The sequence below is a fragment of the Lagopus leucura genome, unplaced genomic scaffold (assembly GCF_019238085.1).
Source record: "Lagopus leucura isolate 7727_CA_CO unplaced genomic scaffold, USGS_WTPT01 Super-Scaffold_100157, whole genome shotgun sequence".
Taxonomy (NCBI): Eukaryota; Metazoa; Chordata; class Aves; order Galliformes; family Phasianidae; genus Lagopus; species Lagopus leucura.
The window spans coordinates 44,385,447-44,410,917 of record NW_024962334.1 but is presented as its reverse complement, the minus strand read 5'-3'; the positions used below and the strand labels follow the sequence as shown (position 1 = coordinate 44,410,917).

Genomic DNA, 25,471 nt, shown 5'->3' with positions numbered 1-25,471 from the left:
TGGAGCTTTTCAACTGAGGAGTCTCTTGATCTTCAAACAGAGTGACTAGTTTGGTTGGTGAAAGCCAAGGGGATTTGTGGTGCCAGGATAAGCTCTACATGAATAATGAGGAGACAGCTGGCTCTGTTTGAGTTAGGTCAGGTGCTGCAGGAAGGGGCTTCATGCCTCTCTGGGGTAGGGCAATGATAAACATGCAAAGAAAAAAAAAAACCCACACCAAAACCCAACAACAGAAGGATTGGCATGTGATAGCTGAAAACACTGATCTGGTAATCTGTTTTTTCTTTGCAAACTTATGAAATCCACATAACACTGCTGAAGTCGATCCTGAGCTGATGTTTCCATTGCAAATCTTCTTTTCCAAAGGCTTGTATCTGCTGTTTGGACTGAAACCTTCCATGTCTTTTGCAGATGTTTTGGTGTTGTTCTTTATGAGGATGTTTTAAAAACTATTAGCATTTCTTCTAGTCCGTATTCAGAAGATTGGAATAAAAAAAATAAACCGGAATCGGTTGTGTATTGGTGGGTTGTGGAAGAAAACATTCAGTGTGTGTTTCTTAAGCTCGTGCTTTGTATAAAGGGAATGTTTTAAGTTGACTCAGTGGCACTGTGTTACTGTGATGTATGTAGACATGATTGAGCTGGCTGCCTAAGCTCACAAGCTGGAAACCTTTCTCTGAAACTTCATGTGTTCAAAGGAAGGCCAGCTTACCCTTTTAGGCCACTGGTGCTTGAAGAGAGGCGCTGCTACTCTGACCAGACCTCATTCCTGCTCTCTGTAGATGCTCTGACATTCGTACACTTCATAGAATTGTTTGAGTTGGAAGGGATTCCTAAAGGTCATCTAGTTGTCCCTCCAGGCCCTGCAATAAGTAGGGAGACCTACAGCTAGAACTGGTTGCTCAGAGCCCCATCCAGGCTGACTTTCAGTGTCTCCAGGGGTGGTGCACCCACCACCTCTCTGGGCAACCTAATCCAGTGCTTTACTATCCTTACTGTTTAAGGAATTGTTTTTGCTGTACTCAGGACTGAAGGCAGTGGAGTGAGAATTGTAAGAGATGGGAATCTGGGTATCTGGATGCAGATTTTCCTCTAGAAGGTGGTCTTGCTATACCCATAGGTAGACTTTGTGCTGAAACAGCTGTGATGCAGCTGTGCTTTGAAAGCCAACCTTGTTCTTAAGCTTGAAACTTTATTTCTTTGCATTTCTTATGGTCTTTATTCTGTTTTCTAATCCACTGCATTTTCCCTGCATTTGAGCTCAGTTGGCTTTTGCATAGCTGTCAAAAACTCAGCATGAGGAATGAGAAGAGTCTGGAAGGTTTGATTTTATTCTGCTTTACCGAGAAGGCAAATGAGTGAGAGAGTGAGAGATTGCTGTCAAAAACAACTGTAGGGAAGATGGTGTTGTGCTCTTACCACTTTCTTCTACTTGAATTTTTTTTTTGGTAGAAGATTCATTTGAAGCACCACAGTAGTTTGCTTTTCTTCACCCTGGTGAGCATTTGGCTCACTGAGAGAGGAACCCTGGCACTGAATCAAGGCAGGCACAATGGCATTTGGGATTTCACCTTGGCCTCTGGCAGTGTATTTATTTATACTAACAATTGCTGCCTCTGCTGTGCTCAGCAACAGCTGATGCTTGTGCTAAAATAATCAGCAAAGGAACAGCTAGATTTCTTGCTATTTTTTTTTGTTGTCAGTGTCTCAAGTGAGAAATAAGAAGTTGCCGATTCTGTCGTAGCTCTTCTTGTTACTGCAGGCACAAGAGAACTGTATGGAATTGGAGCTGTTTCTGTGAGGGCTTTTTTCCCACTGTCACTATTTTTTTTTCCTCTCAAAAATCCCACTTCTAGACCTGGACAGGTGCTGATTCATTGTGTGAGCAGTCTTTCCTGTCTTTGATGTTGTTTGGCAGTGCAGGGCTTAAGAGGCCATTTCAGAAACGGGAATGTGTCTGTTAAGGCAATAAATACAACAAAGCCTTCAGTTTGGAGGAAGATTTCATGTTGTTGTAGCTACACAGACTGCTCAAAAGCTCTATTTATCTGAGGGGTAACAAAAACAGTTGAGCAAAAATACAATCCACAAAACCAGAGAGTAAAGGAATTTCTGAAGAGCATGGTTGGTTTTGGGGAAAGTTAAAGCACACTTTTCAATCCTTGATCATTTCCAATTGATACTTTAATTCTTTTCACTGACCTTGGTGTGTTCCTTCTGCAGGAATGATTTTTAATGAAGAAGATCAGGAGGTCCGAGACTTGGGCTATCAGAAGCATGCTTTCAATATGCTCATCAGTAACCGGCTGGGGTATCACAGGGAGGTTCCTGATACAAGAGATGCAAAGTATGTACGGTTATTCAAATATGTATCATATTTATTTAATTTTTGTGAGCTGTCTTCCTAGCTGTGCTCTCAATTACTTCAAGTGTGCTACAGTACTTCTTTTTTCCAAGCTTTATTGTTGATGCTACAAGTACTGTAATTGTCAGAAGAGATGCTATAATTGTCTTTGGTACCATTGGAAACTTGGATGTTAAATGTTCAGGTGCCCAAGTGGATGAATGTTCTCTGGAGAAGATGCTTTCAGCTTATATATGCTCAATGTTTGCTGCAAGCCCAGAGGATAAGTTAGATGAGAAGAGCTTTCTACTTCTTTTTTGAATTTGTTTGGTATCTGCATGGCACTGCTGGATATACTGTGTTTTATTATGAAGCAAAATTTTACTTTAATCCATACAGTGCATATGGAAAAAATCATCACAGTAACAACATGATAAGAAAAAACCCACTGAATTGAAAAAAATAAATAAGTCTGCTTCTGTTTTTCTAGTGGTTGCTGTGGTGTGGGTCAAGGTAATGAATCGTACTTGCTGAAATCCTTCCCAAGAGCTGAATTCATTCCAAGTCAGTGAAGGCTGCTTTTGTATACCACTGTTTCCATTTATGGTTTTCCTTATTTTTGTTGGATTCCCTCATGCCTGGCATCTTCAAATGGCATTAATCTGTGATACTGTAGCCTATTGGAGGTTATAGATAAAATTTGAAGATAAGTAGAATGAACTTCGGCTTTGAGAGAGATTCAGCGAGGAGCTTAAGATGCCTAATTTAGTTATCTGCATGTTAGTCAGTTGTCTCTACTGTTATTACATTTAGCAGAGATCCAGTCAATGTAGTTAATGGAGCATACACAGCTCTTCAGCTAACAAAATGCACTTCTCTGCCTCAGGGTGAGCTGAATGCTGTCTTGACTTCACTGATAGTATTGACCAGATTTGAGTGTCTTCATCTGCGGGCTGAATCCCAGTGTTTGGTTCTCTAAACAAGTATTTAGCACTACTGGAGATACTTTCAAATATCCAACCAGCTCTCCGCTGGCTGGGCAATAAATGTATTTGTCATAATTACACAGAATCACAGAATTGTAGGGGTTGGAAGGGACCTCCAGAGATCATCGAGTCCAACCCCCCTGCCAAAGCAGGTTCCCTACAGTAGGTCGCACAGGTAGGCATCCAGGCAGGTCTTGAACATCTCCAGAGAAGGAGACTCCACCCCTCCCTGGGCAGCCTGTTCCAGTGCTCCGTCACCTCACTGTAAAGAAGTTCTTGCGCGTGTTTGTGCGGAACTTCCTATGCTGCAGTTTCCAGCCATTTCCCCTTGTCCTGTCTCCACTCACCACTGAAAAGAGTCCGGCCTCGCCATTCTGCCCCCCACACCTTAGATATTTATAGACCTGGATCAGGTCCCCTCTCAGTCTCCTTTTCTCAAGGCTGAACAGACCCAGTTCACTCAGCCTTTCCTCATAGGAGAGATGCTCCAGTCCCCTCACCATCTTCGTGGCCCTCCGCTGGACTCTTTCCAAGAGATCCCTGTCTTTCTTGTACTGGGGAGCCATTCTTATACATACCTGAGCCACCTTAGAGTGCTGGGCAGCGTTTTGATAGCTGAAATAAGCCTTTACTATTTACTCTTGTTATGTCTTAAGGATCTGTTATTCTCCTTCCCACTACAATCCATCATATTTTTTCTATCAAGTAGCAGTGCTAATTGTAAGCTTGCATTTATGTGGAGAGTAACTTACTATGCTTAATCCTGTAGACATTAACTAACTTGGATATAAGCACCTTACGACATTTAAAGAGTGACAGTAGCCCTTTGGAGATCCCAGATAACAAGATAAGTACTATATTTGTTTGCAGGTGTAGAGAGAAATCCTACCCTTCTGATCTGCCATTTGCCAGTGTTATCATCTGTTTCTACAATGAAGCACTTTCTGCCCTGCTTCGCACAGTGCACAGTGTCCTGGATCGCACTCCTGCACACCTTCTTCATGAAATTATTTTGGTGGATGACAACAGTGAACTGGGTGAGAACTTTTGGAAATATTTCAGTCAGAGCTTGCACTTCTCAGCTTTCCTGAATCTTCCTGTGCTTTACTACCAGTCTGAATGTAGAACCTGTAAAACTAGTTGTTACTGCTATCTATACTTGAAAAGTCCTAGCCACTACAGATGCAAGATATTCCATTATGTCCAGAATTATATCCACTTTGACACTTTCCTAATGTGCCATTTTCCTGATGATCTTTGCATTCTTTGCATTATATGGATTTCAGCATTCAGAAACTGGTTTTTGAAGCTAATAACAAGAGGTGTCCAGGTTAGTCAAGTGTTCAGAGCAGATAACTCTTTTAGCAAATTTCTTGGGCCAATCCTGCCTGTGAACGCTTCTGAAAGGCATTGAATGCACATAATCCCTGCTGAGGCCTCACAGATAAGTGGATGTGGCACTATGGAAACAATGCCTTGTTTTTTTAATACTTGTTTGATATTTCAGGACGATGGAGTGCTCCATCGGATCAGAGCTGGAGCAGAGCTCAGCCTTTGCTGGAAGGGTTCTGCATGGCTCTTGCACAGCCCCTTGTGGCCGCCCTAAGAGTAGCTGTTGCTGGCTCTTTGTGGAGCAGCCATCTCCACCAAGCCATGCCCCAGAGGGGAAGACCTTGCAGAACTTCAGTACTCTTGAAAGATTGATGCTCCAGCATTTTTCTCTTACACAAAGCAAAAGGCAAAAACAGACATAATCCAGTGGTTTGGTGTCTCAAATAGTTGTATGCCAGTTGAGGAATGCGTTAGTCCAGCAGGACTTGCAAGGAGGATTGTGCTAGTTGCCTGCCTCTATATAAGTCCAAAATTTTGTGCATTTTTTAAAATGATTTTTAATCTCTTTAGTACACAGGACCTTTCTTTATCTCATATTTGGTTTCCAAGTTAAGGTCTCACTTGCTTTGTGAGACTGAGATGCATCATCTCTTGTAGAATTAAATTCTCTTGTTGTGCAGCTATTTTCTGTCTGTGAGGTCAGGTCAAATGTTAAGATGTGGAGAAAAGAGGTCAAACATCCTTGCTGATAAGTAAGCATAATGCTTAATAACTTTTGTTCTTTTGTTCTTTGGAAGCAATAAGCACTCCCTGCTACAAGTCTCTTGTGCAAATTGTTATTTTCAAGTTTGATATCCTTCATTTTCAAATCTAAGCTTACTTCAAAACCCTCTCTTTTTTGAATATAGTTACGCATTTGGTTAATGTCTGTTTAGGAGTAATGCCATCACTCTTCTGGCCTGTTACCTAATTCAAAGGCCAAATTAGATTCAAAGCATTGAGTTGTTATTCTTGCCTTTCTGGCTGTTAATGAGTATGTTCTGCAGCTAAGGATGGGAGAAGATGCTATTTTTAGAGAACGATTAGTCTTATTGGTGAAACAACCAGTATAACGCCAATGTATGCAGTATGAGGAGCAAGCAAGTCCCTGAACTACAACAACAGAGGGATATGTGAATCCTGTGACTGATGTGCCATGGTGTAGTGTTCTAGGCCATTCAGAAGGGACAGGCAAGGCAGGGTGTTCATATACTTCAGTTAACTTTGCTCTCTTTCAAAAGCATGTGCTTGTCAACGTTGCTCTTAATTCCAGTGCTTCACAACCCTTACTGTAAAAAAACAAAACTATTTCCTTGTATCTCAGCTCTTTTAATTTGAAACTTTTCCCCTTTTATCACTAAGTGGTCAGTTTGAATGATTATTTTGAATTTCAGAAAAGGAACTACCTGTGAGGGGTGTTTGTAATTCTGTTTATCTGCTGTTGAGTCAGAAGGTACAAAGGATGAAATGTGTTATTGTGCTTTTCAAGTGTCAGTATTTGTTTCAGTATGTGGAACATAATTTAAATCGCTTTGTGTGAGTGAAAGGACTTTCATTACTCTTACTGTTTTTGACAGTCTGCATTAAGAATTTAGGAAGAGAAATGTTATCTCCTCATATAATGACCTTAAACTTATTTTTTTAGCAGTGGTAATTCCTTTTAGCACTGAGTCTGTTCTTTCCCATTAACTTGAACGATATTGTAGTAAAGGCTTTGCAAAATGATAGCAATCCAGTCTTCATTCAAGAAACTGCAGCTTAATATTTAGCCCCGATTTGAACATCTTGGGGCTTGAAACAAAACTCTCCCAAAGCATCCATGCTGTTGTTGATCTTATGTTCTCCTTCCAGCTGACTTGAAGAAAGACTTGGTTGAATATGTTAAAACTCAGCTTCCTAAAACAACAAAACTAGTAAGAAATGAGAAGCGGGAAGGTTTGATTCGAGGAAGGATGATTGGAGCCTCTCATGCTACAGGTATACTTTCTTGTTTCTCCTTTCTTTGCATACTCTGACCTTATTTTAGTGACTCTTCTCTTTCTGTGATGCAGCTTTTTCAGATGCTGAGTGTTTGACATGCAATTGCTTTACCCCACTGCAAAGGTGTCTGTTATGCCAATTTCTAAGCTGCACAACTGAAGCTGGGGGAGGAAAAATTTGGTTAACACTACTTCAGGTGTAAAGTGTTAAATAGTTTCAGCATGTCAGCGACTCTGTTAAACTACATTACAACAGCTATATGAAGTCTATTGGTTGATACCTATATGATGGTGATTGGAGACCTTAACTAATGTTAATTAATAAATGTTTGCATGATGATATTGACAGTGTTCTACAGAAAGTCTTCTGTATTTCCTCCTAGTTTTGCCGAATTACTCCTCATCTGAGGTTTTTGTTACTTTCCTAATGACTTAGCTCTCCTAACGACTTCATTAGAAGGAGCAAGAAAGATTTGTTTTTTGTTTTAGTGAAAATGTAATGTAGATGTAATAAAGATGTTTTTATGGTTTGTAATTTGGTAAAATGGTGTTTTGTTTTTTTTTTTTTAAAAAAAAAAAAGGAAATTTCTGCTGTGTAAGAGGGGAGTAGACTTTTTTCCAAATCACCCAAGCAATGACTTGGCAAATCTGGAAGCAGATTTTAATATCTTTTTACTCTTATCTAAGTATTGATTTATGCTTTTCTTCCTTCCTGTATAAACTCATTTTTAATAAGTGAATAATAAAAATGAGTTGATTATTTAGAATGGGTCAGTGAAATAGTCAAAAACAATGCTTGACTACATTTAGTGAGGCAGTGAGTAATTTACCTTATTCTTGATTGAAGGATCTGTGTTTGAGGAGTGCCTCCCTCTGCCCTGGGTATTGAGTTGTCAAAGTATCCTCAGCATGTTTCATGTGGGCATTATTGCCCCCAAATGACAATCTGCTTTCTTACCACAGTAAACTCAGAGGTGCCTTCTGAATCACCATTTAACTGTAATGATTCTCACAGAAGCTTTTCTGTTGTTGTAGTGAGTGCTAATTGGGATAAACTGTGTCTGGTCCTTCATGTGTACTGTGCCATTTACCTTAATGTACTTCCTTGTTAAGCCTTTGTTGCATGAGGAAGTATAGAGGACTTCTCAAATAATTTTGATTGGTGGCTAAAATATTGTAATTGGTGTTTCCTCATTAGCATTGTAATGGCATAATCCAGAGAGAAAATTGTGCTTACATCTTGTAAACTGTGCTTGGACCCGCTTGTGTTAGTGTAATCTTAAGTCATTTTACTGCTCCTCTGAACTTTTGGAGTCTGCTTTTCCCCTCAGTCAAAAATTGCCTGTTGTTAATAGAAACACACAGACATAACTTGTCTAAGTGTTTTTTTTAAAGCTCTTTTCCATTTTTTCCACATTATGTAAATTTAATGTTATTCTAACGTTATGCAGTTAAAGTTCAGATTTCTTAGACTAGCTGAACCTCTCAGGAGCCAAATTATCCTCTCTGATCATGGCAGGTAATCTGATAGACCTGACAGGACTTGTTGGTTGGTCTCATACTGGTGGGTCTGGCTGTGCCACATCAGGGCATTTGCTCTCCTTTTCAAGGTCTGGATCCACGATAACTAAAGCTAGTGAAATGTAGAGATTTTTCTGCATTACTTTACGTTCAGGAATTGAAGTGCTGTCATCTGTGTCTTGAATGAATGCAGATTAATTTGTCAGAATGGCTCGGCTTAAAACTCACAGATCTTAGCTACAGCAGTCAGTGCTGAAGTGTGATATGAAGGAAGCTTAAGGTGATTACAGTCAATGGACAAAAGCAGCTTTGTCACAAGGATGGTTCATCCAGCCCAGTAACTGTCATCTCTGTCTGCCTCTGTAGTCTTGTTCATGCATAGAAGGTGCTCCTCTTCAGAACAGGTCTATCTCTAGTCTCTGAGAGTTCTGATGTTCCTTTTAAAGTACAGCAGTTGTGCTTGGTCTGAGTGTGATACCTGATGCCTATTTTAAGCAGTTCATAATGTGTGATAGCCAGGATCTACCTTCTGCTTTAGTGACTGAACTAATCCCAGTGCTGTCTAGTTCTTCCACCCTTCTGAGTGAAGATGGCATTTCCCTTCTGTTACTCAGAGTTGTGAGGATACTGCTGATACTCTGCAGCTCCAATTGCACATGTTTGTGTATTTCATGTTACCTCAAGTCTTTATGTTTTGTGTTTTTTGGCCTTTGTAGGAAAAGTGCTGGTTTTCCTGGACAGTCACTGTGAGGTAAATGAGATGTGGCTGCAACCTCTGCTGACTCCAATCAAAGAAGACCGCAGGACTGTGGTGTGCCCTGTGATTGACATCATCAGTGCTGACACACTTACCTACAGCTCTTCCCCAGTTGTGCGTGGAGGGTTTAACTGGGGCCTGCACTTTAAGTGGGATCTTGTTCCTTTGTCAGAGCTTGAAGGTCCTGAGGGAGCCACTGCTCCAATCAAGTAAGGCTGCTCTTGCATGGTGTGCAGCAGTCAGCTCTGTGTAATGTATGGGTGCTCAGGAGCACTTTGAGGTGTTATGAAATGTATCTGAGCATGCAGCTTTAGAAGCAGATGCCTGACCTATCAACTATTTCTCTTTATTATGTTGCCCAGAAGTAGTTTTATTTTCTACTACCTATTTCACTTCTGTTTCTAGTATTTAATCATGTATTAGTTGATTAAGAAGGTACCCTCTTTAGGGAGAAAAGCAGCAGCATATTAGCAGATTTTGCTGAAGGCACAAGTCTTAAAGAGCTTGTGCTCTCTATTAATGGTGAAATTATCTGACAGATTTAACCCACCTGCCAGTGTTCGTTTCCAATTTGATGTTTTTGGCTTAATGATCGTAATTTTGATGTGATCTTGTCTCTAGTAGCTGCCTGGCTATTCCACTAGAGCTCACAGGCTCTGGACTTCCTGTGGTGAAATGCCAAAGAATTGCTAGTCTGGGAAAATGCATTTTTATGGCAATGTGAAGGTGATTTCATAACTGATGGGGTAGGATGCAGTATTTGCTTATCTTCTGTGTCAATGTTTTTTTTCCTATTTGGATTTTGTTTTCTCATTTGAGCAGGGAAAAAGGTTTAATGCTTTGTTTGAACTTTTATTTTGTCATAAAGCTTTGTAAATGAATGCACAGGGACATGAAGGCCGTCTTCAAAACAGTTCTGTCTTTGCACAATATGGCAAATGTCCCAGATAGCTTTTTGGAATCCTGTCCTTATTTCTGTGGTCTGGATAGCATGAATACCATTCTGAAACAAAAGTCTTAGTAAGATTTAGCGTGGGGCTGTGAGAACATCCTCCTTAGCCTTTTAACCATTCGTGGCTGTCTGACCTGTACAGAATGGCAATATCTGGTTCTTACTGGAGCCGTAACTCTTATAAACTGATTTTAGTAGACGCCTTTCTTAAGCAGTAGACACACACAGCTCAGGTACAAGAACAAAAGCATTCCCATTCATTGTCTGAGAAGCCAGGAAACTTTCTGTTACTGAACAGCTTGACTGGCTTGTATGGGGAGTGTTGCTGTAGCAGTTTCTGAAGGAAATGGGTGGATTGGGGGAATATGAATAAGGAACAGTCATAGATAGACTTAAAATCTATATTCTATTTGGAATCTTTCTCAAAGGTTACTTGGGGCATACCTGGAGATCAGTTCTCACTGTGTTCAGCATTGCTGTTGCCTTCCTTCACTTCACTTGAAGTTTTCAAGTGCTCAGCTTCACTTCAGCTCACTTTTAGGAAAATCTCCTGTGAAGAGGCAGGGGACTTTATACTTAATGGTAGCCTTGTCCTCTAAGGAGATCATTTTCTGAGTGTGAAAAGGACTTCTCATACATACTCTGCTTGCTTTGACAGAGAAGCAAGTTTGCTGTTTAGCCTTTGAGAATGGCTTTCCATCAAATGGAAAGTCTTACATTTTATGATCTGGAGAGTTTTGTAATATTTTGATGTCAGGGATGGAAAAAGTGAGGTTTCTGTGAAATAGATGGCCATTCTAGGAGTGCTCAGGCAAGGTAGAAAACTGGGAAACTCCAATAAGAACGTGTGTGCAAGTACAGAAACTCAAATACTTATCAATGACTTTACCAACTGACCACAGCATTGATGATGAAGCAGTGCTGCTCCTGGTACTTGAATCCTCTGAGGTAGAGTACCATGTATTTTAGCAGGCTGCTTGGCTTGTATGACTGAAGTTTTGATCTTCTTTTGCTTAACTAGGGTATTATTTCTTGATCTTATTAATGTGCCCTCTGGATTCTGCTCTTTTTTCTGCTGTTCAATCAAGCCCAGTCAGTATAAATCCCTCCTGTAAGAGGAAGATAAACACACATCATTGTAACTGCATTGTGATTGCATTTGTGATTGTAGGAAGATGATCTGTCTTTACCAGCAGCTAATTAAACATGGCTCCTAATTCTCAATTTAGAAAACTAAATGGAATTCAAACCTGCACAGGTGTTTGCTATTTTTTGAATGGAGAGACAGCAGTTTGTTTCTCTTTCTGTTCCATCCTTCTGCCTTGAGTTCACTATATGAGGAAATATGGTTTTATGGGTACATCAATAGTGAAAGATCACAGGGAGAGACTATGGAACTGAAATCCTGCAGAAAGTGGAAATCATCAGCTAAAAATTGCAGGTCTAAATGCAAGCTTTTTTTAACCAGTTCAGCTGAAATCCCTCTTCTTGCTTAAAGCATTGACCAGCTTTCACTGTTCCGTTTTAGATCACCCACTATGGCTGGAGGCCTGTTTGCCATGGACCGTGAGTACTTTAATGAGCTTGGACAGTATGACAGTGGCATGGACATCTGGGGAGGAGAAAATCTGGAGATATCTTTTCGGGTACTCTCACTTTGTGTGTATTGGAGTATGAATCTCAGTGTCTGGCTTCTCTTCCTCTATACAGTGTAGTAGTAGCACTGGAATAGCTGTTTGCACGCACAAACCAGTGCTTTTGTTCCTAGGAGGGATGCCTCTAGCACACTAACCTTTATAATAACTTTCAGGTCAAGTTTTAATAGGAAAATTGAAAAGAATTTTGAGCTCATACTTGAATTTTTTTTCTTTGTTTGGCTAAATTTTTCATGATACTGGAAATAAATCACTAGAAATAATACTAGACATACACAGAAAAGAGTAATCACATATTTATGAAAATGGTTTATACAAACAGTTAATGAATTCTGCAGATAGGTTGAAGATACACGTGGCTAACAGCAGTGTAGGCAGTATGTAAAGTTATATTTCCTTAGCTTGTGGTGCTTTTCAAACTCCATTTTGAGGGCATGGGAATGTAAAACTTCTGCTGTACTCTTAACTCACAAAAAAAACACATCATATTGGTTGGAAAAAATATGAAGAAAATCATTAACAAGAGATTTGAAAGTGATGCTTCATTGGGATTGCTTTATTTTCTCCTCTTCACTGTCACTCCCCTGATAGAAAACAGCTTTTCGTGCTCAGTGCCATGTTTTTATTCTTTGCTTCTGTGGCATGGATTCATCAGCAGATGTGATGAGGATCTGCTCAGAAATGAGATGCAACCATGGGAAATACAAGAAGGGGATCAGAGGAAAGTGAAAACAAACAAACAAAAATACCACCTCCAAAGCAAGAGCAAACAAACAAAAAAAGCAAACACTAACCACATACTCATAAACTTCAGAGAAATCTGACAAATTGAGATATTAGAGAAACTGAGATTGGAATTAAAAAAATAAGAACAAGTAATCATGAATTTGAGTTATTTTACAGAGTTGTGTATGGAATATTTTCCATGTTTTTAGTACAGAATAGAGTGTGGAGTAAGAGCAGATTAACTGAGGAGTATATGCAGTTCCAAGGTCTGGAAGCTCTGTCTCCGTTGGGAAGAGTTGGGAATAGTGAAAATTAGTCGTTATCTTATCCAGGCAGAGTTTAAGTGATTTGATTACAAACTGCTCTCTTGATGACATTGACTGACCTACTTGTATGTTGTTTGTTGTGGAGCCATGGAGATGCAATTCTCATGTCAGTTTTCTTAACCTACAAGGTAAATCCCAGCCCAAACGTTTCAGAATTTTCTAATAGGTCATTAGAACCATATCATTTAGGAATAGCATACTGCCTGTTCTGAGAAGGCCATGATGTTGTGAGTGGAAGAAGTGATGGCATGACTGAAATGTTTCTTTCTCCAACCCAAAGATCTAATAACTAACTTATCAGAAAGCCTGGCATGTAGAAAACATTGCTGACAATTATGTTGTATTGCGCATAAACCTACTGAAAAATCTCTTGAAGGTGAGGAAGAAGCGAGCCTTCTCAGTATGCACATGGTAAGCTGTGCTCTGCTTTTCTGTGGACAGATTTGGATGTGTGGGGGTCGACTTCTGATCATTCCCTGCTCCAGAGTGGGACACATTTTCCGTAAGAGACGTCCCTATGGCTCTCCAGGGGGACAGGACACTATGGCTCATAATTCATTGAGGCTGGCACACGTGTGGATGGATGAATACAAAGTAAGAGACATTTCTAGGACATGAAATATTTATTAGCTGGCTTACGTGTCTGAAGGCTGTGTCACAATGAAGACTCCTGGCCTTTCTAATGGGATCTTTCTTCTGTATTCTGATTTCCTAATGTTTATTTTGGTCTGAATTCCTAAACTCTGTAAGCTTGTGGTTTTGCTTTTGAGTGTTGAAATTTCACCCCTGTTGCTGCTACTGCTTGAGGGAGATTCAGTATTATGCCTTTTTAATGAAGTAAAAGATGTGTAGGTTTCTTGTAAGCTCAGCATTGTTTTGTGTCCAAATCACTTGCATGTGGGAGCTGGATGCCTTTAGGTAGTTTCCATGTTGGTGAGATGGCAGTTTCATTGGTTATTTATTTGCTTTTTGTTACAATTAGCAGTCTGATTCTTAATCTGTCTAGCGCTGTAAGGCCAATTGGGATTGACTTTTGGATTCAAGGGCAAGAATGTTTCTTCCCTGTATTCAGACCTGGCACTATGCTTTTAAAAGTAGATGCGTCTATTGTGTGAAGCCCTCATCTCTGTTGTATTTGAGGGCATTTGTCTTGTGAGGGCATAGGATTGGCTTTATTGCCAGCTCCAGTGGTCCCCATAATTTCTGTAGAAGAGATTTTTCTTAACTTCATATTCCTTAAAGTTTTATGTTTCAAGGCCCATCCTTTGTCTTGATACTCTGTCACTTTGAGGAATCTATTAGGAGTTGTTAATTTTTATCTTCATTCTCCATTTTTATAATGCATTGGTAGACTTGATCTATCACTTTCCCTCTTATTGGTGTCTGGGCACAGTAGTTTGTGATTTATGATGGTTTTCTCTGTAGCTTAGAATTGATTCTTTATTTCCATCCAATAGTGCTTTGTCCAAAGAGAACATATACTGCTGATTGTTGCAGTCTCTTATCGCACAGTTATGTTCTAACCTTTTCCAGCTATGTGTAATCTAATTCCATAATAGTTGCCAGAGACTGTCATTATGACAGATTTACAGATGGAATGCAAGCTTGGAGATATTTTTGTCTGTTGAAGTGATTGTGAGGTGAATCGAGCAAAGATAAGACAGGGGGCTGTTTTGCAGGTATGAGCAAATACCAACATGTAATAAATAAAACTACGTAATGGAAGGGAAACAACAATGTAAATTTTGGTTTTGATGGTTGTTAAAATGATCTGAGTTTTCATGTACACGATGGAAATAAAAAATACAGAAGAGGTAAAATATTAAAACTTGAACTTCAACCACAAAAGAGGCAAGTAGAGTAACAGAGCTAATTTTTACCAATTCCTAATGACAAGGGCTGGCCTATCTCCAAACTTCCTTGGAGGTGTCCAACATTCCCTTGTTTTTAATGTTTCATTTTCCTCTACTTTTAAAAGAGCAGTGTGCATCCATGTGCTCGAAGGTGTTGGTAAGGACAGATGTGCCATCTGTTTTGAGATGTCTGCTGTCTCTATGCCAGAGATGGCACTAAGTAATTCCAAATGTGTTGGCAAAGTCCAGGTGTCTGATAGAGATTAATCCAGCAGAATATTGCAGCTCAGTGCCCTTATAACTGATTTTTAAGTCTTATCTAGTGAACTAGTTGATGTGCAAATATCATACTTCTTCTGTGAGTTCTGTAATTAGCAGCTGAAATTAAAGACTCTGCGAGAACTTTTCATTTTTGTGACGAGATTGATAAATGTAATTGTCTGAAATGAAACTTTGAGAGCTCTGCAAGCAGGAGAAGTAAAAATTCACTGATCTGTAATTCTCCTCTCTTTCCCTTCCCTCAACCTTTTCCCCCTACCTACAGGAGCAGTATTTTGCTTTGAGACCTGAGCTAAGGACAAGGCACTATGGAAATATAACTGATCGTGTAGAACTGAGAAAAAGATTGAACTGCAAGTCATTCAAGTGGTATTTAGATAACATCTATCCTGAGATGCAAGTATCCGGGCCCAATGCCAAAGCTCCACAGCCAGTTTTTATTAATAGAGCACAAAAGCGACCAAAAGTAATCCAGCGTGGAAGGGTAAGATAAACTTTCTTAAAAATACAGAGGTCTGTCTTAAGATATTCTTTTTTTTTTTTTTTTTGAAAGATTTTCTCGGACCTGTTCATGCTGAACGCAGTTTTTGTTCTGCAGCAAACTGGAAATAATCTTTTACTGCACTATTTAGTCTGCACGTAGGTTATGGCTAGCAGATTCCTGCCTATCTCAGTAATTGGAAGCATCAGGTAGAGATGGAGCGTGCTCCATGTAGTAGTGCAGCCTGCAGTAAGGAGATATGAACAGTTGCTAGTGCTGCAAGTGAATGCAGGCTGGAGGACCAGAGCTCATGGGCGGCCTATTGATATCATTACCTTTTGGTTGGAAGCAGCTGCCTAGGAAGCCACAGCTTGTGCAGTATTTTTAGAATTGAATCCCAGTCAAGTTGTAAAGTTAATTATTAGGGTATGCATGAATGCTTCCCCCAACTGCAACTGAAAAATGCAGTTCCTCAGCTTGATGCTTCAGGGTTCCAGGGTTATACCCAGCACTGCGTGTGCGAGAGCTCTGGCTCTGATGTCTCTATGAACTACTTCCACATGCCTACGTGGAACAGAGCTATCAGCCAATGTCACCACTGTGTGCTGTGCTCTTCAGGATAAATCACTCAAAATCCCAGTTTATTCTCAGAAGCTAGTAGGTCCAGAGATAAATGCTGGTTTGACAGCTGGGAAGAGCTGTAATGATCACAGATCCGGATGGTTCTTTACAGTGTTATTAAATACTGATCATCATGGCCAATAAAAACAAGGAGGGAAAATTATAAGAAAAAAAAAATCTTAAAGCTGTAATGATTTGAAAGCCTACTTGTGAGTGAGGAATGATGGAAATTAAACCACTCCTAGAAGTCTCTGGAGTGTAAGAAAATGTAACTTAGAAGCTTTTCTGTAATTTGTTTCAGATGTGTAGAGGGAACAGGAGAAGTATGGTGTGCTTGGGGAGGCAGTTGGTGTGTCTTGGGACAGCTATTTCCAGAAACTCTCTTTAGAGAAGAACATTACTCGGTCTTTGTGCTCTCTAATTATGAGAGTGTGGTGGAGCAGTTTGTTCTTTTTATTACTGGAAGTGTCTTGGTTTATAAAACTCTGTGGAATCAGTACAAATGCCAAAGCATCTATGTCTTCATAATAAAACACAACTAGCTAATTAGCCAGCCTGGCCTCCAGTTCAGGACAGCAAATTTTTTTTACTCTCTATCCAGCTCTAGATTGGCTATGATTACTTCAGCGTGCATGACAGATCTGTTGCCCTGCCATCTCCTACACATGCAGAGTGGGACAAAATTGGGTAGACGGTGTATTTGAAGTGGAATGGGCATTTAAGGAGCGTTTAAACCTTTTCCTTCTTACCTCATCTGTAGCAACTGTGACTTCATTTGTGTAAATGCTCTTGAGGATCAGTTTGCAAGCAGATGATGTCAGAGACGCATCTGTTTAAGACCTTCCTTTTCTCAATAGCTTTGTCTTGTTTCATTAAGAGATGCTGTGGGAGGGACTTCTTTGAAGCTAAACTGCAGTAGAATGCAGTAAAGATTTGTTCAGTTGATGGGACTGTAGGCTTCTGCAGAGAGCAAGAAAGGGAAAGAAACTTGTGCTGAGCCAAGTTGTGTGTATTGCACTTCTATCATCCAAGGGAAGAATTGGAAAGCAAAATGGAACTAGAGAATGCTGGCTTTTTCTCCAGATTAATTTGAAAAACAAAATGGTATTTTAAAAGGGAGAAAGGGCCTTCTATTGCTCTTCTTTGTGAGCACATTGAGTGCTTCCAAAGCATTACCATGTGTTCTCTTTGGTATGTGGTGTTTGTTGCTTATCCTGTTCATCAAACTGTTTTCCTTTTGTAGCTGTATCACCTTCAAACCAACAAATGCCTGGTTGCTCAGGGCCACCCAAGTCAGAAAGGAGGCCTGGTGGTGGTTCGGGAGTGCGACTACAATGATCAAAACCAGGTATGATATTTTGAGTAGTGAACCATATCAATATGTTTTCCTGCTGACAAAATGCCCTGGTGTAACATCTCATCACCAAGCAGGCTGATTCCAGAGTATTTTTTCAAAAAAAAAAAAAAAAAAAAAAGGCTGGCAAAGGAGATGGTGGAGCTCAATGTTCTACCTACTGAGTGTTGGATGTTATAATCCTGTCTTTGTGGGCTGAATCTCCGTATGTGGCTGGAGACTGTCCTCAAGTGGCTCCTGAGGGATTCGTGATCTACTGACTGACACTTCAGAATTTGTAGAAGCTCTTCCAGTCTGTTCCTTATACTGAGATTCAAGGCAACCTTTTCCTGGCCCACTGTTCTTTGTGTTCTACTACCCTAGTGCTCTGCTGCTCTGCTTTGGAATGAATTAATGATTTGTTGCTTTTTCTAAATTTCCTGGAATTCCTTCTATTTAGCAAGTTCTTTGGCTGCAGATTGCTGTTCTGGAGCTTAATTGGGAATGGATGTGAACATCCAATGATAGAGGCTTCATGTAGTGATATTAAAAACTGCTGTTCCACTTCTTTCTGACAACAGAAATTCAGGACTCAAGGTGAGGAGAAAATCTCCAGGGTAGAGAGGTCCCTAATGCCTTAAAGACTGTTATCTAGTTAAGAGCTATAGTGAGAGCATTACAGTTTAGAAGCATATGGCACTCAGGTCTAAAAACTAAATCTCATCTGAAGAGAAAAGTAGTCAAAGACACAAAATAAATGGGATCATAGAATCACCAAGCTTTGAAAAGACCTCCAAGACATCTAGTCCAACTGTCCACCTACCACCAGTACTTCCCCACTGAACCGTGTCCCTCTATACAACGTTACATGGATGGTATCCACCATCAGAACAGATAGGGAAACAAATGGAAACCTTCATTCCTGTGGTATTTCCAGTAATGTACTGCCAAATAGTTGGAGGAGAGAGCCTTTTTTTTTTTTTCCTCCTTATCAAAGCCTTCTGATTTGTCTCTTGGAGACAGAAAACTTTGGTTAGCTGTTAGATTTTTTTTAGAGATGAATAATCTGAGCATTAATTTGTCTGGTTTTAATCTTGTTTACTAGTGGTAAATTAAGCAACTAGTTCTCACGGAAGAAAACTGGCTGTGCTGTTGTCTTTTGCAATGATTTTGTTCTCCAAGTACGTAAACCAACACTGTCATTTTCTACTAGTAAACTTGTTTTGCTCTACTAACAATTTGTCAGTTTTCTTGCATATCTTCTGAACGCTCTTGCTCTAGGTGCATGAGAACAATGTAAAGAAAGGGCATGTAACAAGTTATGCATATAAAACATGACAAGAAACTTGCTCAGTACTGGAAGGTTTTGGCCTTTTCCACCGGTGTTGCCAAAAAAGGCAAGAACTGTATTGTTCTAGAAGAATCTATCCCATCTGTTCCATCCATACCTTTAGCCTTGATAAGAAAGCCTGCATTGGGTCTAGTGAAAGTGGTCTGGGATAAGTTAACTCTATTTCTCTTTCCAGGCTACTTTTTACCATGTGAATAGATAGCAGTCTCAGTAAGTTGAAGGAACAAAGTGAACTCTACGTGGGAAAACATGTGAAGGTCTTGGAAACAACGCTGCCCTTCTTGAGACTCACTGAGCACAGTACTTTGGACTGGAAAATGGTCTTCTGCATGATTTTGTAGTTAGAAATAGCACAGGTAGAAATAGTGGAAGGGTCTGGTAGAAACAAGATCAGAGATAAGAAGCCTGAAGTAACAGAAGCTGAGGAGCAGAAATGCTGAGTGTGAATTTTGCAAGCAGAAGGCTAACATGGGATTAACGTTGTGTAGTTGAAGAGTGGTTGTGTGGAGATGCCAAGACAGCTGAAGTGAACTCTTCTGCTCAGTCTGCAGTGTGTGACCTCTTTCCATAAACGAAACTGGGAATGCACAAGGTAGCACACAGCGTGAAACGTGGGTGGTGAAGGAGGCCAGAAAGCATTTAAGGGCTTCAAAAGGTCAGACATCTCCATCTCTGTCTTTCACAATGAAATGCAGAAATAAACAAACAAAAACAAGCACCCCAAGTGTTGTGGATTCTACCAAAAATGTTGTCTAAGGTTAATAGATGGTGATTAGGCAGAAAAGGTGCTGAAGTTCTTCATGACAGATGCTCCAAAGGAAAAAGTAGTTACTAATAAACTTGTAAGAGGAGCTTCAGAGACCCCAGTGAAGATTTTTGGAATGAAGCATGAAGGCCAACAGAAGATGTAACTAGTGGGACTGGCTGTGATCTAGATTGGCTCTCTCATGTGTCTAATGCCTGCTTATCTTCTGCCTGACCTAAATGCTTCAAGTCAAGCTGCTTTTCAAAAAAAGAATCTTCTCCTAGTCTGCTGAGTAGTGTTTTGTTTTTTTTTCCTATTCTCTTGGTTTCACCCCTTCTCTGTTCATTTGTTTCAATTCAGTAACTTAAGCTTTCTTTAGCTTAGCAATGTATTAGGCTTTACAGTTGTGAATGCTGCCCTTGAGGCTGGGGTTAGCTGGTGGGTGTCTGTGCTCAGCTGCATGGGGTTGGGAAGTCACAAGAGCTGTTAACCTCTTGTAGCACTCCATCAGTGTAAGCATGTGTAATTCTGACTCTTGAACTGTTTGTAGGAGGATGAGCTTTAAGTGCTACAGCTCTTCTGTAGGGTTCTCCTCCCTAAATCTCTGCATCATGGGTGTAAGTTTTGTTTTTCTGATGCATTTGCCTGGAGTGAGTGTGGAGAAGTGTGAGCTATCTCTACTGCTGCATTTTCATCAGCCCATTGAAGGACATGATCCCACAGTTCCTCTTCAAATCCTCAGCCACACACTGAGATACAAAATAGGATCACATGGACATCAGCAATGCCTTCAGGAGGACGTTGAGTCTCCTGGATAGCAGTAGCTTAAAGTAATGATTGCAGATCCCATGCTTTGCCTTTGCTGCTGACTTTCACAAGTTATTTGGTGCTGTGATGTCACTGCTAGCCACTAGAAACATGAACTGAAGGGCTACACGTAGCTGTAATGATGCAGTCGCTGGGCACAGCTTGTCCTCATGCTGAGGTGGCTGCTTGGTGCTCTTCAGCTTCATTTTGTCATTTAAAAAACTCTGGAATAATGCACTGGTGCCAATGTAAGCAACAGATGGCAGCTGCTTGGAGTGCTGGAATGCCTGTGCTGGCAGCAGAGCCCACAGCCATAATTCTGTCACACACAGAGCTGGTTCTGTAATAGTTGCTGGCTTGCATTTATTGGAGTGAAGTTTTTCATTGCATTCCTCTCCTCCTAATGCAATTTACAGATGAAATGAGTGTACATCCACAGAGCTTTGCCAGCTGCCCCCTGTGCCTTTTGCTACCAGCATTGCACTCTGAGAGCCAAAGTCCTTCACTTACTATTGGTTTGATTTTTTTTTTTTCCCAGGTTGAGTGCTGGGTTTTGTTTCAGTACAGCCATCTGTATTGACCTGGACTCAAAGTCTGGTATAGTTAACTGCTTTTGTCCTGAGGAAATGGCAGTGTGGGGCCTTCTTCTCTGCCTTGGGCACTGTTCCACCCCTATCCTCACTTGAATGTCCCCAGAAGAAGTTCAGCTGCCTTTTATTCATTTGCACTAATCATACTGTGGGGTAATTTCATCTTTTGGTAGTATAAAATAAGTCAATAACACAGCCCTGTATATCTTCATTATGGCAAAAGAAAATGAAAAATAAAAAAAAATGCCAGAGGAATCTCTGGATTTCTGCATGGTCAGCCTATGGCAGTGAGGATGATGGAAGATGATCATCATCCATCCATGTGGCAGCAGGAAAATATTTAATAAATTTCAGAGTGCCTGAAGACTTTCAGTTTTATGATAAGGGGTGGCTTTGCTTTCCATGTGCTGGAATCTGCTAACAGTCTGCATGTTTACAGCAATATTTAAATTCGAGTTTGGAGCCACAGCATCTCCAGACTTCAGGCCTTGTTTTTCTTTTTCCCTTGTTTTCTACTCCAAACATGTAATTAGTTTGAAATTGATTTGGGCTGCCTGGTATCAGCCTTTCTGGAGAAGAAGCACGGCTTTCTCTGCTGTTGTGTGCTCTTGGTGCCCATAGCACAAAGTGAGGTAAACTCCTTTGTGTTTCTGGCCAAGTGCAGCTGTTTCCAGGAAGACTCAAGGTACTTTTTGGCTTTGTGTCCTGCCTGCCTGATGGCACTTGGCCCAGCTAAGGAGATCCACCATCCTCCTCATCCTCAGGGATGGACTTAATGTGATGTGATGGTGAGTTTGGGAGAGGGGCTGCATGTTGCTGTCATCCCCAGAGGACAGGAGGAACGTGTGGGTGTGCTTTATTTCTACATAGGGTCTCACGTGGTCCTCTGAGCACCTCTGCATAGGATAATGCTGTTTGGTGTTGGGAAGGTGGTGGAGCACTGCAGCTGCTTTTCAGGCTCTGCTGGGAAAAAAGAAGACAGCAAAGCAACAGCAGGTGTGGCAAGGCATCTCTGTGATGCCTTGTAACTCTGCAATTGACATCTTTTCTATCTCATCTTTCAGATGTGGGTTTACAATGAAGATCACGAGCTGATTTTGAATAACCTCCTGTGCTTGGATGTGTCAGAAACTCGCTCGTCTGACCCTCCTCGCCTCATGAAGTGCCACGGCTCTGGTGGATCTCAGCAGTGGACCTTTGGGGTAAGTGTGTGTAGCCTGGAGCACAGCACAGGGCTTGTGATCAATGCCACTATAAGTGATGGTGGCACCTGTGGGACATAGGATTGAGTGTAATTATGGCCAAATTTATCAAGTCCACAGTCAGTACAGCCTGTGCAAAGCTACACAGTGTTGGTGGCTGCACCTCAGCCTGAGCAGGACTTCCCTGAGCTCCAGGACCTACAGGCCTTCTCCTTTGCAATGTTGGGAAGTTTTTGCAGTCCTATTTAGATTTCTCTTCTGTTTGTCACAGCCACGCACAGAACTGTGTCCTGTGGGATGTGTCAGGTGGAAGAAACCCACCCCACAGCTCTGCTGGCTTTGCAGGACTAGGAGATGCAAGCAGTCCTTGTCATGGCTTCTGCTGAGCGTGGGGGGCAGAACTCAGGATCCAGAGGAGCAGTTTTGCAGCTTCTGTCCTGTAATAGCATCTCGTTAGTTTAATGTCTTATTGCCTCAGTTCTGTGACTCTCCTGCAGCCATGTGAAATCTGGCTCCTTGGTGTTAGCTCAGGGGCTGTCACCTCACATGCCCCGGTGTAACAGTGAGCCCATAACATAAACATTGAGCAAACAGGAGTATGCTGCCAGGACTGCATGCTGCATATCCAGGACCCTGCATGATCCTTCTTGGGTTTGTGCTGTGCCACTCATTGGCAGCATTTGTTCCTCAGAGGAGTCAAATAAGGCAAGCTGCTGCAGCCCTGCCAGCAGTCATGGAATCACAGAGCCACAGAGGTCGGAAGGGACCTCTGGAGATCATTGAGTTGCCCACCCTGCTGAAGCTGTTCCCTATAGGGGCTTACCCAGGAGTTACTGGGAGATAGAAAGGCCAGCAATACTCTGTTGGTTACAAGACTTTGGACTGTCCTTTGAAGACAGCAGAGGACAAGTTCAAGCTGTAGAAGCTGATGGTGTAGTGGGGGCCACAGGGTGCCTTACTGCAGGGGCCAGCAGTCAAAAAGCTTATGTAAGTTCAAGGGAAATCACCACATACTGGGGGGGACAACAAGTTCCAGTTTAATTATACCCTGCCTGCAACAAGCTTCAGGCATTCTGCAATAAAATGCAGCTGGAAGGGGTGAGTAATCTGGAAAGGCACTGGATGTTCTTGCTGTGTTTCTCCTCCCTCCCTGGCCATGCTAGGGAATGGCTTTTGTCATCCCTCCATCTGATCAAGAGACTGGTACAGGCAGAATCCAAAGTAGGTCCCTATAAAAGTACGTGAGCCTTTTCTCCAGGATCTCAGTGTGGTTACAGGGTGTGCTGTTGTGGCTGTGGGCCTGGTGTCTCAGGGCTGGGAGGAGAAGATGCCCAAATGCTGGTTTCTCAGCAAGGAGCAGCCCCTTCCCCCATGGGGAGTGCCCCACACGTCGGTTCCAGCTCTAGTTTGTCAGTGAAGCAGAAGGGAAGTTGCAGTAAAGATCTCCTGTTTGTCTGTCTTTCTTAGAAAAACAACCGCCTCTATCAGGTGTCGGTGGGGCAGTGCATGAAGGTGGCAGACCCGCTCAGCCACAAAGGCTACGTGGCCATGGCCATCTGCGATGGCTCCCTTCCTCAGCAGTGGCGTTTCGAGAGCTGAGGCGGTGAGCCAAGGAGGAGCAAAGCCGGGCCTGGCTTCCCCTGCAGCCACCGTGTGTCACCGCAGAGCTGTGCTGTGCTGGGAGCCCTTGGCCGCTGCAGCCGGCGGAGCACAGGGAGGAGCCTTCGGCTGCGCTGCGGGGAGCAGCTCGGGGAGCCCTGGGCTGTGTCGGATGCAGCAGTAATGGCAGCGGATCCCTGAGTTAGCCTGGATCATTGGACTGATTTTCAGTAAGAGAAATCATTAGAGCAGTGTAATTTAAATGGTGAGATTTTTAGCTTTGCGGGTCTTTTAGATGACAGAAAGGCGTTCATCTTGGAGCATTCCACGTGCGGTATCTCGGTAATTCATGTTTTTAGTATGGTTTTACTGGAGGAATTATTTTACTTTACCTGGAAAGTATTTTTAATTCCCTTTTATCTTCTGGAAGTTGTCATTGTAATATTTGTTTTAATTTACGATTTTTAGAACATTTCACATAGCTGAAATCCTTAGGTGTCATTGTCACCTCCTATTTAAAACAAAGTAACTATTACAAAGTCTATTTTGATGACTCATGACCTAGCTGCATATAAAATAAAGTATCTGTTTTTTATGACTCCCTCTGGCTGTACTCCTTGTAGCCATCAGCAGGGCTGGCACTGATGTGGACCTGCACCCTCACAGCTCTTCCATCCTTCTCACTCCTTTTTTCACAGCTGCATTCTTCCTTTCATCTCCTCCAGGGTTTGGGGGTAAGTTTTGTGGTGGGATTTTGTTTTCCTGATTCTGCTTCCCCTCCCATGTGACGGGTTGGTTTCACTGCTTGCTGTGCTTTCAATGCCTGCTTCAGCCCCCAGGGACCAGCAGAAAGCAAGCCCTGCTCTAATCTGTGTGCTTCCCCCTTTGCTGTGTTCATCAACCAGAGGCAGCTCTGCCCTTCCAATCGGGCAGAGAAACACTTTCCAGCAGCACGTGTATCCCAGCATTGGGTTATTGCAAGGTGGCAGGATGAGGTGGAATGATGACAGTCCTCAGTCTTCTCCTGAGAGAGCAGATCCACCTGTGACAGCCTGATGGGTCCTTCAGCCACAGAGGGAGGAGGAGTGCAATAGGAGCAACAGCTGTGAGCGGTGCCCTCAGCAGGAGCTGTGTCACAGGGCAGGGTGCAGGTAAGCAGGGGTTGATCACAAAGCCCAGCAGTGGGCTGCAGTGGATTGCCCTTCAGACAAACATCACCAGCCACGTTCCTTCCTTCTATGACAGTCCCAGCAGCCAAGCACAGCCATGGTGACAGCTGGGCCAGGCACTGCATTTGGCTGTAGGCTGCCTCCTGGCTCTGCTCCTATTGCTCCTTCTCTTTTTCTTCCTTTTTTTTTCTTTTCCCCTGTGGCACTGTCAGAAGCTGACACCTCCAAAGCAGGCAGAGCACAGTGCCACAGCATGCCCACCCTCCTGCTGCACAGAAAACCTTCCTTACAGAAAAGGTTGTTAAGCACTGGAATAGGCTCCCCAGGGAAGTGGTTGAGTCACCAGCTCTGGACGTGGCGCTCAGGGACATGATTTAGCAGAGGGTTGGTAGAGTTGGGGTAGGATGGTTGGGTTGTGGTTGGGCTCAATGGTCTTTAAGGTCTTTTGGAACCTGAGTGGTTTTTTACAACACTTCAATGCTGGAGAGGAGTCGTGTGTGAGGCCAGAAATGCAAAAACATCCCCAAGAAGACAGGAGGGGACCACTATAGATGTAAAATATTTTTATTTGTAAATGCTGATCTTCTAAATCTGTTTCCACAAATTCCAAAACCCATAACACTCTGTATACTTCAAAAAATTCTTTTTTTTTTTTTTTTTTTGTGATGTTTTTCTTTTTTTGCCAACATTAGATACTATTATACAGAACAGAAAAAAAACTGTAGGACAAATACTGGTAGGATGTCGGAATATTGTACAAGAGAAGAAAAATATTCAAGAAACAATTTCATACAGCTATTTATCAAGAGAAAAATATATACAAT

At 41.8% G+C, this 25,471-nt stretch overlaps 1 protein-coding gene across 3 annotated transcripts in view; it reads left to right on the top strand.

Moving 5' to 3' along the window:
* Nucleotides 1–24,077, top strand: part of GALNT11 (polypeptide N-acetylgalactosaminyltransferase 11) — a 40,264-nt gene extending 16,187 nt beyond the window's left edge. The window contains exons 3-13 of one of the 3 annotated variants that reach the window (XR_006181822.1): nt 2,224–2,347; nt 4,201–4,367; nt 6,553–6,678; nt 8,918–9,167; nt 11,439–11,556; nt 13,059–13,211; nt 15,015–15,233; nt 17,095–17,199; nt 18,711–19,897; nt 20,626–20,684; nt 21,742–21,879. Coding sequence is in view for 1 of the 3 variants with exons in the window: in XM_042888633.1 (XP_042744567.1) it covers nt 2,224–2,347; nt 4,201–4,367; nt 6,553–6,678; nt 8,918–9,167; nt 11,439–11,556; nt 13,059–13,211; nt 15,015–15,233; nt 17,095–17,199; nt 21,742–21,879; nt 23,347–23,478 (1,532 nt within the window). In the remaining 2 variants the exon portion in view is untranslated. Of the gene's footprint in view, nt 1–2,223; nt 2,348–4,200; nt 4,368–6,552; nt 6,679–8,917; nt 9,168–11,438; nt 11,557–13,058; nt 13,212–15,014; nt 15,234–17,094; nt 17,200–18,710; nt 20,685–21,741; nt 21,880–23,346 lie in introns of those variants that run through there. The other 2 variants (XR_006181821.1, XM_042888633.1) reach the window with 2 other exon arrangements.
* The last annotated feature ends 1,394 nt before the right edge of the window (nt 24,078–25,471 follow it).